General features: G+C 31.2%; 2 protein-coding genes and 1 pseudogene across 3 annotated transcripts in view; 2 read left to right on the plus strand and 1 right to left on the minus strand.

The window, feature by feature from the left end:
- LOC108690316 (BRCA2-interacting transcriptional repressor EMSY) overlaps positions 1–3,667 on the minus strand; it is a 7,345-nt gene extending 3,678 nt beyond the window's left edge. The window contains exons 1-3 of the mRNA XM_018197544.1: positions 3,574–3,667; positions 484–658; positions 102–285 (exon numbers count right to left, since the gene is read on the minus strand). Of these exons, the coding sequence (XP_018053033.1) occupies positions 102–285; positions 484–658; positions 3,574–3,634 (420 nt within the window). The 5' untranslated portion in view covers positions 3,635–3,667. The remainder of the gene's footprint in view (positions 1–101; positions 286–483; positions 659–3,573) is intronic.
- A 1,575-nt stretch (positions 3,668–5,242) lies between these two features.
- Positions 5,243–10,608, plus strand: LOC108690317 (annotated as a pseudogene).
- A 947-nt stretch (positions 10,609–11,555) lies between these two features.
- LOC108690320 (PDZ domain-containing protein 8) lies at positions 11,556–19,923 on the plus strand. 2 transcript variants are annotated; one of them, XM_018197549.1, is made up of 9 exons: positions 11,556–11,976; positions 12,071–12,263; positions 12,831–13,093; positions 13,234–14,302; positions 14,819–15,081; positions 15,687–15,896; positions 18,011–18,160; positions 19,238–19,420; positions 19,663–19,923. In XM_018197549.1, the coding sequence occupies exons 1-9, from the start codon at positions 11,581–11,583 to the stop codon at positions 19,861–19,863; spliced, it is 2,928 nt and encodes a 975-aa protein (XP_018053038.1). In that variant the 5' UTR covers positions 11,556–11,580; the 3' UTR covers positions 19,864–19,923. The 2 variants fall into 2 exon arrangements, with proteins under 2 accessions (XP_018053038.1, XP_018053039.1); XM_018197550.1 differs by lacking the exon at positions 18,011–18,160.
- The last annotated feature ends 1,329 nt before the right edge of the window (positions 19,924–21,252 follow it).

A 21,252-nucleotide genomic window follows, 5' to 3' on the forward strand; every position in this document is an offset into this window, starting at 1 on the left:
TGTTAACACTAATATATATATATACATAATTAACTTAATTAATATAACTTAAATATAAATAAGTATATATAAGCCACTGTTATAATTATCATTTAACCTGTTGAATTTTCAGATTGTCTAACAATATTACACCTATCAGGTTTTTTATTGTTTGCAATCGCAGTGGTAAGGGACAGGCTATTTGCTAATGTCGTAAATGCAGACCGTGCCTTCAATCTTGGCAAAAGAGGAATAGATCGACGACCTTCAAGAGTCCAATCTATACCAGTATTTGGACCATTAAGTCTGGATAACAATAAATTCACATTATTTAAACGAACAAAAGTTTTTTTGTTCTTTCAATCTTTTACAATTTGACAATGATATATAAGACTTTATTTTATAATTTCATTAAATCTCATATATGCAACATTTTTTATACATTGAACAATCTATTTATTTTTTTGTAAACTTCTCAAGTTCACTGTCATATAGAATACATACTGTTCTGCAATTGTTGCAAGTTTCTCGTCGTTCACAGCTCTTCGTATTTCAGCACGGTGTCTTTCATTGGAAATATGTAATACTTTAGCAAGTTCTTGCAATAATTTCTGTTTTTCATTGGTGAAAGGACCTTGAGCACGTAGAACAGAAACCATACTTCCATAAGCATCTAATTCTGTAACATAAAAAGATCATATATCAGAACATCATATAAAAATTAATTATGACATGTTACTAATTTTATAAAATGTATTTTTCTAAATCTAAAATTTGTATTAATCCTATAATGGTAAAGGATATTGGATGCGACCCACAGTTTCGTTTATTTTACATAATGACTAGATATTTTCGGATCCAAAGCGGGACAACTTTATGTAATGAAGAGGAAAATGTATGGATGCAAAAATCAATAAAATAATAGGAATTTATTTTTAAAATAATACAATTATTTATATTTGTCATGTTTTTCTCAATAAAACAATCGCTTTGAAAATGCACTAGTAATATTAATTTTGCAGCCCATGCGCTATTATATATATACATTTATTTCTTTTTATCCATTTTGTTATTAATTAATACTAATATAAGATAAAAAATAAACATTATTTTGTAATATTCTATGTGATATATTTCAGAACATACAATGACCGTTTTGTATTACGTAATCGCATTCATTGTTTTTTGTTAAAAAAAAATATTGTATAAGTATATTTTTTATACAATATTTTATAGAATAGTATATTAAATATGTGTAAAAGTTTTAGTCTTTTTTTAGCCCTCTGATATAATTATTTAAATTTTAAGTAAATTTTCGATTTTTTTGCATCTTTGAAGAATTGTTATCAAAATTTATGAAATATTATATGTCATAATTTAATAAACATAAAATTGAACAACTGTGTCCTTCACATTCAATAGGACATGAATGATATGTTATTTTACAATTTTCATCAACCAGGTGAAACAATTATTACCAAATGCTGTAGTGATAAGATAAATTTTTAAGCTATCCAGAAAAATATAGTTGGATATTAGATTCAACCCAATATTGTTTTATTTATTTTTCATCTAATCATAGCTGCATTCTGTTATTCACTGCCACTGCAAGTACGAAATTTATAGTTCATATTATCTATGTTATAGATTTCTAGTACTCGTAGTGAATAATGGAACGCAGTCCATACAACAAAATGGATAACAAAATTTTAAAAATTATCAAAAATATTATTAAGAAATAAATAATATATATATATATATAACGAAATTTTTTTTCTCTGTTAAAGACACGAATGCTGTAAAATTAATAACTAAACGTTACACTTTCAAAACGATTGTTTCACTGAGAAAAATGTCAAAATAAAAATAATTTTCAGTTGAATCATTTGGTCGATGAAAAGAAAAGATCATTTAGCGATGGAAATTGATTCATTTACTGAAAAGTCATTTTGCTGTACGACAACGTTACATGTTGTTCTTTGTGCTCACAAGGGAAGATTCAGGTATCATGCGGATTTTTTAAAGTTTGACATTAAAATATAAAGTTTAACATTAATTTGTAAAAATAATATGTAACATTCAGGTACCAATAAGTCAAAGGAGTTAAATAAGTCAACAAAGTTTTAAAGTTTGGAATGACCACACATTAACGGAGCAAATGGCCGAGGATGGACTGTGGCATCTAGTCATAGCATCTATTGTGAGCTCAAAAATATTGAAAATTCACTTTGATTCCCTCACAAATGTTTGTCAATTGCATTAAATATTTTTAACATGCATATACTATATATTTACATTATAATATATTTTCAGGTTGATAAAATCCGAGAAAATATCTGGTTCTCTTGTTAGAAATTACGATTAGACATATTCGTCGAGATTCAGCCATTTTCTGATATTCACACGTGCAATAATTTCGAACTTTAAAACTTTGTAACTCTAATCTTTTAATCATAAGCCCAATAGCACTTGAATATTATATATTATTTTTACCAACTCTATCTGAATATTAAACTATTTTATCTTAATATCAAACTTTCCAAAATTCGCGTAATACATACCTGGAGATCTCTCCTTGTCAGCATTTTTAACTTGGATCAAAAAGTTCTCTTGCATGCAATATGTTCATCAGCCTTTGAATTACTTATTCCGACACAGCATTCTTCAGACAGGATTTTGGACAGCACTTTCAAGATATAGCTGATTACAAGATACGAAAATGTATCATTTTTATTGCTTCCAAACAAATGTCTTTTTTCGTAAAAAAATCCAAAATTTACAAGAGATGTTAAAAAGTCACAGAAAGTATGTCATAAGAATAAATTGATGACTGCATATCATGAAATATTATTGCATACATTATGTACTAAAAAATGAAACAAGTGAATAAAAAACTAAAACATAAAATACTAAAATATATATTATTAAATATATCTTTATATCTTTATTCATATTAAAATATTTGTATAAATTGTCCATGTATAATAGATAATCAAAAAACTTTTTTTTTACTTATACATGACTATCTTCTTATGTACATATAAGGTATGAGCTTAAAATAAAAACTATATATGCTATAATTTACCGTTAAACATGCTGTCTAATTCTACGCGTTATCTAGAGAAGACAAAGGTCGTTTTCTAATATTAACATAAAATAATAGCCGCAGCGTCCAGACTCTGCCAGCATTGCCAGAAGAATGCCAGACGTTGGGCTTATATCTTCCAATGTTGTATTTCATATTAAATAAGCTATTAACTTATCCATTCAACACGAAGATCAACTGTTGTGTTTAATAAGTAAATACAAGACGAAAATTATGTTTCCAAGCCATGTCCGCAGTTGCTAAACGCATTGGCTCTCTGGAATTTTTGATGAACTCAGTTTTTCGTCCAGTGAGAAACGCGCAACATGAAGATTATGATTTCACGTAACGTCGCCGTCGCTACAGCAGAAGAACGCAGCGGGGAGCAGCTTCGCGTCCACGATATAATTTTTTACGGACAGCACGAGAGTTGAAACGCAATCGAAAGGCAGCACATCGATGAGGTTCGCTCGTTAAACAAGGCTATTATTCAGCCCACATAACCTTACCGAGGCATCGTAGGCACTTCCTGCACTCATCGCGAGTCATCTCCGATCGCATCGGCCACATGATTCCACGACTCTTCCACAGTCGAGTCCGAGTCAGTCCGAGTCACACGAATAAGCCAACGAAATCAGCGCGCGTCTGCCAAAGCATTTTCGAAGCCTCCGTCAGTATCCGTTGACAGTCGTGCGAGTCGTGAAATTGTCTATTACTAGTACTATTTTATTACCATTATATCGAGAGAATCCCTGAATCCCTGTTAATCGAATGCCGTGAAGTTGGCAACTTCAATAACGGCGACGTCGCATGTGTTGATGAGTTGATTAAAAAAGTGAAGTCCAAACTCCGAAGAGATCGCTATTTTAGACAGATAAAATGCGACACATCGACATATGTTTTTCTTGTTATTAACAAATTTTATCATACGTCGAGTTAGCAAACAGCGATTTTATTTAATGTGTTTTATAAATGGAATCGATTAGAAATCATTTGAACGGACGTCTATTTTCTGTTCCTGCACTAGATTGCTCTCTTTCTCGCTTTAAATACGAATATCAAACGTATTTCTATCTCATTAAGTTCCAAATTTAAGTTCCAAAAGTTTACACTAGTTCAGCCTCAGAAAACAGACCTTATTGGCTGCGTTCAGTGAATTCAACAGTTGAATGAGCGCTTGCTGCTATTGATAGATATTGCTTTCTTCTAGATCTAAGATACTAATTGAATAATCTAAAAGAATACATCAATAATAGAAAGCGTTCACTCAACTGTTGAATCCGTTGACGCAGTCATTGTTAAGGCTTAAACACAATAGGCAATAGGCACAAGCAATAGGGAATAACATCAATCAAAGCTCTTTAATCAGAGCTCTGATGTGTAAGTTCCATATTATCCTAGAGCTCTGATTGGACAGCTCGTTATTCCCTGTTGCTATCTATTGCCTGTGCCTATTGTGTTTAAAGTCTTTATTTTTATTTGAGAAAAGTCACTATTTTGTAATTCAGTAAATTTAAAGGCTCCGTACAATAAAAGGAACAGGCAACAGAGAACAGAGAATAAGAATTTCAATCTATCAGAAATCATGTATTGTAGAATACACAATTTCTAATAGATTGAAATTCTTATTTTCTGTTTTCTGTTCTCTGTTTCTTTCATTGTGCGGAGCCCCTTATACATATTGCGAAAATGAACAAAATCAGGGTGTAATAGGTGTAGCAAATACAATCACCGACAAGATATTATATACAAGATACTATATATAAGATACTTTCCAATTGCTTGACATATCTTAATCCAGTAAGAATCCAACATATGAATTCAGCTTTAACGCTCGATTCAAGCGTCAAACAGATCACGTGATCAAAATCTCGAATATCAAGTATTAATTTTGATTTCATGATCTGATGATAAAAATGAGCGTCGAGCGTATGCAATGAAAAGCATGAAAAAGCAGCCTTATGTTCTGTTGAATGCAACCAATGGCTGCGTTCAGCAGAACATTTGTTTTGCAATTGTTGGAAGTTTTCTTCGCGCTGATTGGATTATGCTTTTCAGATCAAGAGGAATGGTCCTATCTTAGCAGAGAATTATAAAACGGTTGCAAAACTGTTGTGTTCTGTTGAACGCAACCAATGTATTCACTTACTCAACTGTTGAGTTCATTGAACACAGCCTATGAAATTGTATCTATACGCATCATCGGGTATATATAATACATACATACGATATATTCTGTTTTGCTGCTTTGTAGCCTATACTGATTATTAAAAATAGTTGGGTGTGCAGCTCCGTTTTGTAATAATTCAGTGGTTAAAGGCTACATAATGAAAACATTTCCTCGAAATATCGAACGTCGTGCTTTATGGACAAAAAATGTTAGTGAAAGATGTTGGGGAAATGGTATAAAAAATTGTATGCCCGCAACAATTCTTTTTTCTGCGAGATTAAATAATATTTGCATAAATTTATTATTAAAAAATTAATAAAATATGTTTCATTAAAAATGCAATTATTATAAACTTTTTTTTCATTCTTATATGTATGTAATTAGTACACATAATTATATGCATGTTTCAAATATTAAATTAGTAATTCAGAGATGTTAAAATTATTAAAACTTAAAATCTTTTAAATATTATTCAGGATTATGATCTTGGCAATATGTCAAGATTAAGATAATTAACCCTAAATGATTTTACCAAATTATTTCAATAATTCTTTAGCTTTCTAAGTTTTATTTATTTTCTTCATAACAAAATAAAATACTTTGAATAAATTGAATAAATTAATCTTTTTTTTATTGTACATGTAGGTACATTTTGCATCAGATATGTGGGAACCGAGAACTGATGTACGAAAATTGAAATCAAATGCATATCCCACAATATTTGGATATTTTCTGAAAAAAAAAAAAAACCAATAGAAAATAATGTTAATCAAATATTAACAGAAAATAATCAAGCAAATAATAAGACAGATTTTAATGAATCATATCAACCTCTCGACATTCAATTAAATGAATCTATTGCTTATATTCAAAAGCAGGAATGTCAGGTTAATATTAAAATAATTTTAATATTAAAATAATAAAACTTCCAAAAAGATAACATTTAGATATATTTAATTTGTAAAATGAATTTTTTAGATGATTAATGATGTATCTAAATGTAATACATCAGCAATATATTTAGCTTCAACTAAATTTACAACTAAATTGTACAACTAAATTTATTGAATCAAATCAATCTATCGATAACATTCAATTGAAACAATCTATTAGTGATATTGAAAAACAAGAATGTAAAGTAAAATTGAAATAATAACATTTACTAAAAGATAACATACTTGAATATACTTAAAATTCTGAAATAAATTTTAGGTGATTGATGATACATTTGAGACTAATACATCAATGATATGTCTAGCTTTATATTCAGATAAATGTAATGAAAGAGAAGAGCGATATAAAAAATTAGAAAATCTTAACCGAAAACTACGACTCAACATAATTAAAATGCGAAAAAAAATGAAAATTTTAAAGAATACTACATATATTTTGAAAAATAAGTCTAATAATGATAAATATAAAAAAGCTTTACAGTCAGTTTTTACTGACCGTCAAATTAAAGCTTTGTTTACAAAAAACATTGTTAGAATGTAGTCAAATGACACAATTCAACGTGCTTTAAAATTTGTATGCGGAAATAATGGATATAAAGAACTTATTCGTCAGGGATATCCACTTCCAAATGTACGAACTTACCGCGAAGACTAGAAGATTTTCAATTTTAATCAAGAATATCCAAACAAATGTTACAATTTCAAAAAATGAAGAAATCTTATTTTAATAATGAGACTGATTTAATATGAGTTAATATTTGACAAAACGTTTATTATATCAAAGTAATCTTATAACCTTCAACTGGATCATGAATAAGTAATATTTCTTAATGATATAGGTACACACACACTACGTACACATGCCACACGATTTTTATGCTTGTTAGTGTTTGCAATAGTTGGAAGCAGATGGTGGGATTTCACATGCAATAAATTTGATAGTAAAGTATTAAAAGAATATTAAAATAATTTTTCAGATTATAAATAAAATCGAGGAAATAGATTATCATGTGAACTTTATTACATCCAATATGGGTTCAGGGAACATCCGAAGATTATTAGACATTGATTACATAGCACCGGTACACATATTGAAATAGTTAATCATATTATACACCCATTCGATGCGAATCGATATTTATATATTATATATTATATTTATATATTATATAATCGACACATATTTTTTTCAAACAAGCTTTAATTAATAACGAAATAATAGGAATTTCTAAAAATATTAAAGTAAATAATATAATTTATCTTCAAATAAAGTAAAATTGAAACATTTTAACGAATTAATAAGTATTCAAAATAATTGTGAACTGTTATTAACACTTAAAGTTAAGCATAAATGATATCTGTTAAAATAATTTTAATAAAATGAAAATCAATAAGGAAGAAAAATGTATTTTATAATGATATTAAGTGTACAACTTTGCTTCCGCCGTTTTCCTATAGATGGCTTTAGCGGTAAGTGGTGGTCGAAATAAATAGATCATAGACGTCATACAATAAACTTGGGCATCTGTCAACATAACCCCATAGAAACATTAATCGATTTGTGTCTGCATTATAAAATTATTCTCGATTGAAAATGTCAGTTTACGAGCCAAATTCTCATCATTTACGGGAGGTTTTAATTTTTTGCTTCAATATGAAGAAATCTGCGGCTGAGGCTCATCGAATGCTCTCAAATACTTATGGTGAGGCCGCTATTAGTGAAAGAACGTGTCGTGAGTGGTTTTAACGCTTCAAGAACGGTGATTTTGACGTCGAAGACCGGCATAGCGGTGGAAGAGAGAAGGTTTTCGAAGATGCAGAATTGGAGGCATTACTTGAGCAAGACTCGTGTCAAAATCAAGAAGAATTGGCACGATCATTAGGAGTGACTCAACAAGCCATTTCAAAACGCCTCAAAGCCATGGAAATAATTCAAAAGCAAGGAAATTGGTGCCGTACGAATTGAAGCCGAGAGATGTTGAACGGCGTTTATTTGCTTGTGAACAGCTGCTTGAAAGGCAAAGACGGAAGGGACTTCTGCATCGCATTGTGACTGGGGACGAAAAATGGGTTCATTACGATAATCCCAAGCGCAGAAAATCATGGGGAGTTCCCGGCCATGCTTCCACGTCGACGGCCAAACCGAATATTCACGGCTCCAAGATCATGCTCTGTATTTGGTGGGACCAGCTCGACATAGTGTATTATGAACTTAAAACCGACTGAAACAATCACAGGCGATCGGTATGGAACGCAATTGATGCGTTTGAGCCGAGCATTGAAAGACAAACGGCCGCAATACAACGAGAGATACGATAAAGTGATTTTGCAGCATGACAATGCTCGACCCCATGTTGCGAAAGTAGTCAAGACATACTTGGAAACGTTGAAATGGGAAGTCCTACTCCACCCGCCGTATTCTCCAGACGTTGCTCCCTCTAACTATCACTTGTTTCGATCAATGGCACACGGCCTGGCTGACCAGCACTTCTCGTCTTATGAAGAAGTAAAAAATTGGATCGATTCGTGGATAGCCTCAAAAGATGACCAGTTTTTTCGACGCGGGATTCGTACGCTACCCGAAAGATGGGAGAAAGTAGTAGCCAGCGATGGACAATACTTTGAATCATAAATGTATAACCAGTTTTTTACAATAAAGCCTCGAATTTCGGAAAAAAAACGGCAGAAGCAAAATTGTACACCTAATATAAATAGCTTTTTGAACTGTTAGCGGATGAAAATAAAAATCAGGAATATATTACGACTGGGTGATTCATAAAAATTGTTTCGAAATTTTACTTCCATGATCTCAAGGTGTTAGACCTTGCGCATAGAAGAAAAGGAATTAGGAATAAAGAATAAACGATTTCAATTTATCAAAAAACCATGTATTCCGATATATCCGTTTATTCCTAATTTCTTATTTCTTCTATTGTGCGCAAGAATTTAAGCCTCAGACATAATGCGAAGAAAGCGATAGAAATAACACGATTTCAACCTATCAGAAATCAGATACAGTAGAACATACAGTTTCTGATAAGTTGAAATTGTATTATTTCTATTGCTATCATTATTCCTTCGCAATGTATCTGAGGCTTTACAATGTAGAAAAAAAATGAAAATACAAATATAACTCTAATATAGGCCGATATTTATAGCCAGATTTTATATTCAAGACTGTAAGTATAGTCTTAAGAAGTCACGAATCAATCAAATAACCGCATTAGCATCTTAAAATACATCTTAAGACATTATCGCCCGTATTCATAATCAGATCACAGATCTTATATTTAAGGCTTCCTTAAATTTATTCAGATAATCTACGAATTATTTCATTGGCTGCTGAGCATCTAAAAATGAATTTAAGGAAGCTTTAAGTACAAGGTCTGACTATGAATACGGGCATATATTTAAGACAGTTTTAAAATAAAAAACGGACTATGAATACCGTCCCATGTTCAGCGTTTCACAGTTAATAGCTTCCTTCTTATGAACAGTCCGTAGACAGAAAGGGCAAGGATTTAGAAAGAGACATTATGCTCAATTGCACATATCATGTTGTCCCTTCCATCATGGTTGTACCTAAAATGAAAACCAACCTTATCTATCGAAAAAAAAACATGAAAATTTTAAATATATATTTATAAATATATATTTAAAATTTTCATGTTTTTTTTTATATTTATTTTACCAATTCATTCTTTTCTTTATTTCAAGTTTTTACACGATAACCGTAATTATGCGCCAGATTGTCAATTTTCATAGACTAATCAAAGCATCAAAATATGTTCGATACACTTAATTTTATCTCGATTTTGATATTGTTTTCTTCGATTATAATTTTAAATTAAAATCTCGTTGGGGGAGAGGGGAGTTCTTCGCTTTTTTCGAATTTAGTTCCGATTTTAATTTTATTTAAAAAATTAGAAATTCTCTCTCTCTCTCTCTCTCTCTCTCTCTCTCTCGCTCGATGAAACTTTAAATTGTTCGCAACGGTTCAGCGACATCTCATTAATCAAGAAATCAGGAATTTACTGGAACGAAAATAAAAGTTGTAAAATGAATATAAAGAGAGAGTAACAGAAGCGTAAATGAAGCAAAAATTGAGGCAATGAAATGTAAAAGAGGTATTTATGTTTTTTTACGTTTCGTTTCAATTTCACTTTCTTTCTTTATGCTATTTTATTACGTTCTCCTCTTACATCCGATTTATACATATTAATTTTTATTTTCATCAAAAAATTATCGAATTGTTGTGCAGTTCAGTGTTCACTCGGGGTGCGAACATGGCTGCCGGAGGATCGATAGGGATGCATGAGACATTGAATTCGTCTCACTGCACGGTGACTCCTCGAATCCGCGATTGCTGTCCACCGAATGTCACTGTTTTCCTGGATATGCTGGAATATGCGGCGCAGTGACGCGAAGATTCATTCCCTGTGCGCGCGCGCGCGCGCATCGTTCAGCTGATTCGCGGTCGAGTGAAAGTGCTCCGAATACCTGTCGAGTCGTGAAGATCACGGGGCCTGGTCTGTGTGCAGCGCGATGCGTCGGGCGCGAGGTGGTGACGTTTGGCCGTACTGAAAGTTCCTAATGCAACTTTAGGTAGTAATAATACGATACAAAAGTCGAGTTCTCTTAAAATAATTAGAATTGTCTTCTTCCTCCTTCTCTTTCTCTTGTATATTTTACTTACTAATGTAATAATGAAAACAAATTGTACAACTTTTTCTTTCAATTAGAATAGTAATACGAAACTTTTCCTGAGATAGCAGTGAAAGTAAATTTCTATTCTAATTGCAATTGATGCAATTAAAAAAATATTTTTTATAATATTATAGTTAATAAAAAATGAATTCTTTTGAAAAATTTTATAAATAATTATAAATTAATTTAAATAAATTAATTATAAATTAATTATAAATTATAAAATAATTATAAATTTTTCTACACATATGACAGTTAATTATATATGGCTGCAATATTTAAATTCTCCTCGATCACTTTTAATTATCAAATATATATTTTAATCTTCATAATTCTTCCTATAGCCTGCTTTTTTTTTGGAACTCGTCAACACTCATAGAAGAGGGACTGAATTTTCAACAATTGTGGCTCTAATATGCATATTTGGAACTTCTCTTCTTCTTGTTATGTGCATGTAATGTGATAATAAGTAATAGTGTGTGCAATACGTCTTATTGTTAATACTCATCTGAAAAGAATTGTTTCTTTAACAACTCCGCCTTCAGTATAAACATTGGGAACTTTCCTTCATATGCATAATATAACATTACTTATGCAATAATCTGCATCTGGATCACATTTGTATTGTATGTTGCATTAATTAATACTCGAAGAAGAGACTACATCATCTACAGCTGTGATTTAATATGGACAGTTTGCAATTGGTTCTCGTGGTCATTTTTACATTCGTTTGCGGTGTAATATGTACCTTGGCGTTGCAGTTTTATTTGTTCAAGAGGTATTTGGAATCAGGACCTCAGGCTGCTCCGCCACAGAGACAGCTGCAGCATGGCAAGACGCAATTACCTAAAGAACTGGTGGAACAGATGCAGGAGGAACGGGCAAACTCCAATAATAGTATGGCCCGACAGGCGATGTCTCAGGGTAATGAGAATTTGGCTATAAATCTTACGCTGCAATTCCTCTTCAACGAGTTGCGAAATGCCGAGCGAGTGCGTCTGTGGCTTTATAGAAAATTAAATAATGAATTCAAGGAGCTTCTAACGCAGTCGACTACCGCCAAGTTATTAGACAGTGTGAAAGTGAGAATTATTAGCTAAAACAATTTTGAAATGATATGACAAAAAACATTTGTTGTAAATCTTTGTGTAATACATTTTCTGTAATTGTTTGCAGTTAAGAGACTTGAACCTTGGCACGCAATTTCCGACGATAAAGGGTTTGGAAGTCGCTGATTCAAAAATTGATGCCGATACAGGTTTGCTGGAGTCTCTGGACTTGGCCTTAGATTTACATTACTCAGGAAACTTTCAATTGTCTATAGATGTTAAGATGCTGCTCGGTAAAACAGCCTATATGGCGCTGCAAGGTATTATATGTATGATAAGAAAAAAGAATTATAATATTGGGAAGAAAGTTTTTCGTATTTTTTAAATTCAAAATTATGTAAACAATATCTTCGGCAAAAAATGAAATTTAAATTTAAAAAAATTTTAAAGTTTGAAATCTCTACTTTCGAAAAGTTACTATATCCTTTGAGTTTCTATGATTTTAATTTTTACATAGAAAAAATTACGAACTGAAAAAGATAAAAAATTTTCTTTTCACTTTGAGTCTTTCACGTGCCCGAAAATTTTCGACTATCTATCATGAAAGCTTGAAGTTTTACCTAAAATCTTTTTTTTTTTAATGTTCCTATGATTTTTTGTTTCTCAGTTATTCGCGAGTTAAATAAAGGAGCATTCTGACTTTGATTGCTCATGATGAATTCTATAAAAATCATTATATTGCAATTTAAAAAAGCTGAAATTTTGCTTTAGCGAATGATATAACGAAAATTTCGCAATAAATGAAGAATTTTTGCTTAAAAATACGAAGAAACTTTTTCTCCTCAGCTCAATATTATATTTTTTTTATACATTATAAATTTTTATAGTAAAGCGTATCAGTGGTAAAGCTAGGCTGCAGTTTACTCGCGTACCGTACACGCATTGGTCATTGAGCTTTTATTCTGATCCGATCTTGGAGCTGGAAGTACAATCACAGTTTCAAGGTCGTCAGTTACAGCCACAGATAATTTCAATCATTACTAGTCAGATTAGAAGAGCGGTGAAGCGGAAGCATACTCTACCTCGTTATAAGATGCGTTACAAACCATTTTTCCGAAGATTGAACGACGAGGCTGTGGATCTCTCAGAAGTAATAATACCTCCTCCTTTTAAATTTATTCATAGCTTTAAATAATTCACTCGTATATTTGCTAAAATTTCAATTCAAGAAATAAAAATTAGCTTTTATTTTAATTTATTTTCATATAATATCTTAATCTATATTTCCAGGTTGCAAGTACTCAGCTCACTCCAGGATATTTGGAGGTCACACTATTGGAAATTAGCAGACTAAATCTCGCACCTATCCTTCTCAATAACGGCGAAGATGTATCGCAGATAGAAGTATATTGCACCATGAGCATAGATTCCACCCCTTGGATTTATTTAACGCAGTATAATGGGATTCCATATATGGTGCTAGACTTAATCATCAGTAAAACGGGCTCTCAGCAGTTGGGTGTAGTGTTCAAGCAAGAAATTGTATCAGAGATCGGCCAAATGTGTGTACTAGTTGAGACTATAGTATCCGGCAGTCCGGCGGCGATCGCTGAAATGAGAAAGGGCGATATTTTGGTAGCAGTAGACAGCAAAAAAGTGTCGAACATGAACCAAGTAGCGAAATTTGTCAAGTCTGCTGTACAGCGACGTTTCATTATCAGGGTAGAGAGACGGTATTCGAAGGCAGATTCGAACGAGAGAGGACAAAAACCAGATAACGAGAAAATGCTTTTCGCAGAAAGGAAGACTTCGAAGAGTGATTCAGTGGGTAAGCTAGACAGCCCGAGCGTAGAAGACGCCGGAAAGATGAAATTTGAAACACAAATCAAGTTCTCTGATCTACGAGATTCTGACACTGATCTCATGGATACCCGGTTGGAAACTAACAAGCTATTCAAGAGAAGAAAAAGCAGCATTCAGACAGAAGAAATCGCCCAGACACCGGATACTACGCCGTCTCGACGAATCTCAACGATCTCCACGTCGTCGGTATCATCCAGCAATGTTCAATTTTACCTTCCGGACGATAGTAGCACAAATAATATTGCTGATCTGTATCACAACACGAAAGAAAAACCGTATACCTCTCTGATTATCTTCGAAGAGACCAAGAGCTTCCGGATTGATTCTGAATTGCAATATTTAAATGTAGGTGTATGGGGCCGTGTGAAGGGCGGTGAAACACCACCGAAACTGCTAGGCTACATAAATGCACCTGTAAAATTAATCCTGTCGCAATGTTGCACTTCCACGACTGGACATTACTTAAAATGTCATGCTTTGTTGCCTCCAGATAGTGGTAGGTTTCAAAAATTATCGTTTCATTTTTAATTTTATAACAACTACAAATATATATTATTACTACAAATATATATTATACAAAGTGTTCTGCAAGTTTTTTTATCAAGCGCTTTTGTATAGATAGAGCGAATTAAACTGAGTCGAAAAGTTCTCTACCATTTTATTGTGTATTTTTTGCAATAGTTAACAAGATATTAATTATTAAAAGTCGCTGAATATTGATTTTCATTTAATTTTTTACTCAAATATTATCAACTTTACAGAAAAACAGCGAGAGACAAAATTGTTTATTTTCTTTACTCTATCTACACAAAAGCGCTTGGCAGAAACTTACGGGGCACTCAATATAATTATATATAAACATAGTTTTGTCTGATAAATCTTCTCAAGTGAATTTGAAATAATAAAAAAATAAATATTTCTCTTACATTGAAATTCTGATAAATTTCATCAATTCTAAAGAGAATTAATTAGAAACAAGTTTAAAGAATTAATTTTGGAATTTCTTTTAAAGCTTCTTTAGCAACGTCGTACGTAAGACTGCAGGGTTATTCGGGATTCGATCCAACACTCTGTTACGGCGACATCCTGCTATCGTATGTATGGGAATCTTGTCAACCAAGCGATCTCACAGTCAACGATATTGGAAAGAAAGAAAACGCAGAAACTGCCAAAATTCAACCGATTCCAAGTGAAGAAATCACTGACAAAAAGATGCACGATTTCATCAGGACGCATTTTCACAGAGCAACACACTGCGATTTTTGCACGAAAAAGGTAAGTATGGCATTGTAAATCCATAATTTATTTAATAATTCAAATTGCCTTGATGAAAATCAATAAAATTATCAATTAATTACACTGAGAAAAAAAAAGTCAATTTTAATAATAATAATAATAAATATTAATAATAATAATAAATATTTGTTCAGTACTAATTAAATATTTATTTACTTATAGTAAATAAATAGTTGTTCAATAAAAAGAATGATTGTTAAATCAAATTAATGTTTCTTGTACCGAATAAATATATCTTTATTAAATATTTAGGTGGTAGATTATTAGAATTGAAACTGTATATTTTTCTAAGTGTGTACATATCTTTCTAAGTGTGTACATATCTTTCTTTTAATTAATGTTTGTGATATCCAAAGAACAGAGAGAGAGAGGGGGAGGGGAGGGGGGAAGGGAGGAGGAGGAGGAGGAGGAGAGAGAGAGAGAGAGAGAGAGAGAGAGAGAGAGAGAACTCTGTCAAATGTAAGATATATTACATCTATGTAATCTAATTAAAAAAAATAAAATTTTTTTATTTTACCAAAATTTTATTTTATTTTATTTCTCTATTTTATTTTACTTAATGATCCAGATTGTTTCCTGTGCAGATTTGGTTAAAGGATGCAGTACAGTGTCGAGACTGCGGCATGGTATGTCACAAAAAGTGCGAGGCACGTTGTCAGGCGTCTGGCACCTGCGGTGCAGAAAGTCTAGCAACCTTGGCTCTGGAGGCGGACGAGATCGTCGTCGGCGAACCAAACGTTGGGGATATCTCTAGCCCGGAGATCTCTCTGACTGAATGCGAAGATAACGTACAGGTACTCAAGACGTAGAATCTTAGGGCATTTTGCTATCCGCGAGCGTAATCATTTTGTATTGCGTTATATGATGCTTCCTATATGAGACAACAGGTTTCGGACTGAAAGAAAAAAGACACTTAATGTTCACTATTGGCATTTAGAAAGTTCCAATTTATATTTAAGAGAAACTCTTATCTTGATAGTAATTTTTAATATTAAGTTAAAAATGATATGGTATTTTGCTTTCTAGTCCGATGCTGTGAATCTTATAACTAAATAATTAATATTAGTAACATTATTTTGTATGATTGTATTATAACTTATACACTGCAATGTTTCTTTACGTTTACATGAATGAGGAGCAGACTTTCAAAATGCATTTTGTCCAAATTACGTTTTTTGAGTTAGAAACGGCATAATAGAGTTAGTAAAAAGATGTTTTAAACAGTTCAAAACACGCTTAATTGATGTTTTTAATATATTTTTTTATAGTACTGTTTAAAACATATTGAAAGCAATATATTTAAAAATATATTTGAGAAAAAACACAATACATTTTATTCTTAAAAAAAAGTATTAGTCTTACCAACCCTGCGGCATAGTTTGAAAGACTCATATTTTAAGCTACTCTACGATGTTCTGGAAGCATTTTTTTATCATCAATTTATATACTGAAAAAAATCTAGACATTCGAAGTATATTATAATATGTCCTTTAATTAGAAACAAACAAAATATATTCGTTTAACATTAAAAATAGTTTAATAATTTTGTTTAACATTTTACATTTTATTGATTGGCAAATTGTTATTTTCTGTAAGACACGTAGTTTCCTTGTGGCTTTCTTCTTCATTTTCCAAAAATTATAAATTTTGGACAAAACGCGTTTTGAATCTGCTCCTCAAATATGCAATTTACATTAACATCATGACATACGTTGAATCAATTATATTAGAAGTGCTCCATGATTTATTTATTTATTCATTTTTTAGAAATCACATTTTTACGTTCCTCATATTATAATTTAGATATTGCCTAATATTCATATCTATCAATGTAAGTAAAGAATATTTAAAAATAATACATAGAAAATATTATATGATATATTGTATGATATATTATATAATATGTTTATGTTATATATTATATAGATATAGATAATATATAATATACAAAAAGTATAACTAATATTCTACATATGATATTTAAAAGTGATATCTTTATTTATAATATTTATTATTTAAAAGTATTTTTAAATGTAGCAATAATGGACTTTGTTTCGCATTTTGAACATGTTCAGTTTTATTCAATTGTTTTTATTTATTTATAATATTTTTTTATCGAGTTATATTAATAAGATTAATTTCTATGTGATATTAATTTTGTTGATATCGTTCTGAATACTGATCACGTGGATAGAGCAAATAATTATCATTATTACATATCGATGAAATATTAGAGCGTTTAATGACATGTCACATGATTAAGGGACTGTACAATTTTCGAAAACTCACGTGTGTCTTCAAATGCATTTATCTTGATATTTTGTATATATAGCAGAGATTGTTAAGCGTGACTTGCATTTTGTTGTTGGCAATAAAATGAACTGAACATATGCACGGGGAGGTGAAGGTTCTTTGTAAAGCTTGCACCTTGACCTTGCCTTTGTTCTCAATGAACTACATATAAGTAGATAAATATGTTTAATTTTCTTTCTCATATGAGATCAACAGTGTTTTTATTTTCATCAATTTTTAAATTTTTAAAACTTATTAATAAAGCATATATTCTACATATGTGATGTTTGTGAGTAGTCTGCAAAAGAAAATATTTTAAAATTATTCTAAATAATTATTTTTGTAACTTTTTAACGCAGATTTCTATGACGTGAATATACAGCATTCAAATTTATTTATATTTTATTTCAGTCTAATATGTCTTAGAATTTAGATAGCGATAAATTGGCAATTATAAAGCATTTCAAAATTTCATAAATTGTATACTTTTTTGGTAAAACGACATACACTTTGAAAAGCAATTTTGCACTTTTAATTTATTATTTTACGAGTAGCTTATTATCGTAAATGATGAAAAGATATTAATCTATTTGAAATCCATTGATCGATTAATTAGGGCGCAAGTATGATGGCCGTGAAGGCTAGTATAGCTAACACTCTATTGGGCCTGAAGAAGGCTGGAAGTACCAGTTGCTTGGCCCCACCGGCTTCCGGTATTGGTCTGGCATCTCGAAGTCTCCCTCCAAGTCCCTGTGCATCCCGCAAGGTAGAATAATAACACACATTTGTTCGTCCGAAGCGGAGAAGGTGCTCAATTTAAAAAAAATTTTTATCTGATGAAAATGTTTAATATTTATTAGCATTACAATGCTAACAGAACAGAGGATATAATGGAAAAATTTAAGGCAATAACAATTCGAATATAATTATAAATAATTATATTTTATAAATCATTATATTAATTGATATTTTTAATATATTGAAACATCATGTTTTTTAATTAAATTAAAAATGAATGTTTTTCTATATTCCGTATTTTTTATCTTCTAATTTTTAAATTGCATTAAATTTTAAATGGCCAAGGCACTGTAATTTCAGTAAAACATTTTTTCTCCTTGCATATCATTATGCAACTTTCCATTTTACTATATATATTTTTTATCTGAGTTACATCAAACCTTCTCCGCTTCACCTTCTTCCATGTTTTCTCAAATCTAAAAAAAGAAGAAAAAAGAATGTGCTCTGAAAATTTTTCATATCTTATAGTTCTTTGCTTGTGTGTTTATTCGCTTTATCATTCCTTCATCAATCATGCCTTACCATCCAAGATGAACTTGCTAATTCTCACATAAGATGCAAGATAAAGTGATTAATAACTGTGGATACTAACGATAAACGATAGAATTTGAGGCAATTTTGATCCAATTAATCATTAATTTTTTATAGATCATTTATTTATGAATATCTGAATTCTTTGAATTTCCTCTACTTACAATTAGTGAATGGTTACTGTAATTTACAGACTATTATTTCTATCATAAGAGAGATGTAATATTTATCACTTGCTCGAAACTGCTGCAAGTTTTCTCATTGACGAGGATTTTCAACAACTGATGAACGCTGATCACAACACTGATTGCATTGCAATTGCACTTTAACACTGGAGGCAAGCTTCCACACGGTGATCATATAGATATAGGATGATCAATGCGACTCACACGCATGATCGGTTCGACTGCTTGATTATGTTTCACTTTCCGAATCGACATAACATCGAACGAGGATACATCTTTTGAAGAGCGCGTCGCATTAATCAATTTGATGAAATTGTTGAAACGTTTAGAATTCATTGGCTGGAGGTCTGGGAATAAGTCCTGACCTCTTGGAGGGTGCTGAGCCAAGTGTTGCAGCTCCACTTATGGCTGGCGACCTAGATGACGGTCTTATGTCGAGGGCCAGGGATACCGGCAAATTCTTATATAAATACTTGGAGCCGCAGGAACGCGTCGAGAAAATCAACACCATGGTACGTGATACAAGTTTTTTTACATAAATTATTTCGAAATAGTCGAAAAGATAATTGGAGAGATTTATCTACGGTTCTTCATGAATTATTAAATTGAATAAAGAATCTTCCTCATCGAAGATTTAAAAACCTTTAAACATTGAATTACCATGATTTTAATAATGATAAGATTTCTTGCATACAAAATCAATACAAAAATTTAATTGTAGGAATCTGTTAAATAAGTATATCTTTTTTTGCAGATGGGAAAATTGAAGAACGCGCTAGACGCTGAAACTACCTCAAGATTAGAACTGTCCCAGAACGGAGACGCGGATAGCATGAAACTGATCGCGCAGAGCGACCTGCGAGTACAGGCACTAAGCGTGCTGTTGTTGCACTACTGCGCCGGCTTACAACACGCGCAGGAGATGGTGGACCGACCACAAAGCAAGGAATCTTAACAGGCATTCAATTAATATGACAGCTTTAAGAAAAAAACGCATTTTCTCCCATTTCTCTATAAAACAATTGAACGTAGAAAATGTAGTGATATTTTATAATGAAATAATTTGTTCACCATTTATTTCACAGTAAGCAACGACTGGGTAATACTAACACTATGTTACAATCATCAATTTTATAATGTTGATATTGCCAATTTTTAATATGAATTGATTATAATATTGAAATTGTAATGTTCAGACTGTATAAAATGCTGTATCAGACTGTATAAAAATGCACAGAAATATTTATATTACTGCACAGATAATAAGGAGCAAGTATCTAACAGTATTTATATTAACATTCCATTAGTGCAGATATCACAATCTTGTACTTACTTTTTCTTGTTTCTACTTGTATAATATTTACTGTAATATTTTAGAAAATGTTACTTATGTAGCATTATTATAACGTTACATAACGATACATTTTAATGTTGATGTAACTTTATAAATATTATACTATATTATTATAATATTACAGAGAAGAAGGGAGGGAGGGAGAGAGAGAGAGAGAGAGAGAGAGAGAGAGAGAGAGTGTATGTGTGTGTGTGTGTTTGTTTTTAAATGCATATTGCATCATAGCTGTTCCAAGATCTATTCTACATTAGTCAATTGATTGAACTTTAACACAATTTACAATGCCGATAAAAAGATGATAAAATCAGAGATGATAAAATGCAAATATTAATTAGTCCAAATTTTTTAGTCCTATATGTAATAACAAATCTTTAAACAAATATTTGATAATTACATTTCTTGTTTCAAAATCTATATCTTTGAAAATATTTTTTTAAAGAAATTTTATATTATATTATTTTTTTTATCTTGCTTAATTTACAAAACTTAATGTTAATAATTGCAAACGATTATGTAATTATATATTTGTACTGTACACAGGATCAATCGAAATTCTGTGTATGCGTTATGCACGTAAATAATACATTCGTAATTACGCACGCAGATAATACAATTTTTTGTATCTAAGGGTTCTTCTAATAATTTTATCGATTTATGTGTTATAATTTACATTATATACGTAGGATAATACTCAGAGATTGGATATTATATTTACCAAGAGAAAACACCAAACTCGTTAAAATTAGTATTAATAGATTGTTATAATAATAATTATTGCAATGTGCATAGAAACGTGTATATTCATGCAACAAGAGAAGTGCTCTTGCTTGTGAAACGATACACGTTAGTTAAAGCTTTGCATAAAAAAAAAAGACAGTGCGATTTTCCAAATGCCTAAAATACATTTTATCTGATAACTATTTTATGCGATATATATCAAGTTCGCAAATCTAATGTATGATGAACATATTATTATATTGCGAATTTATA

The sequence above is a fragment of the Atta colombica genome, unplaced genomic scaffold (assembly GCF_001594045.1).
Source record: "Atta colombica isolate Treedump-2 unplaced genomic scaffold, Acol1.0 scaffold311, whole genome shotgun sequence".
NCBI lineage: Eukaryota > Metazoa > Arthropoda > Insecta > Hymenoptera > Formicidae > Atta > Atta colombica.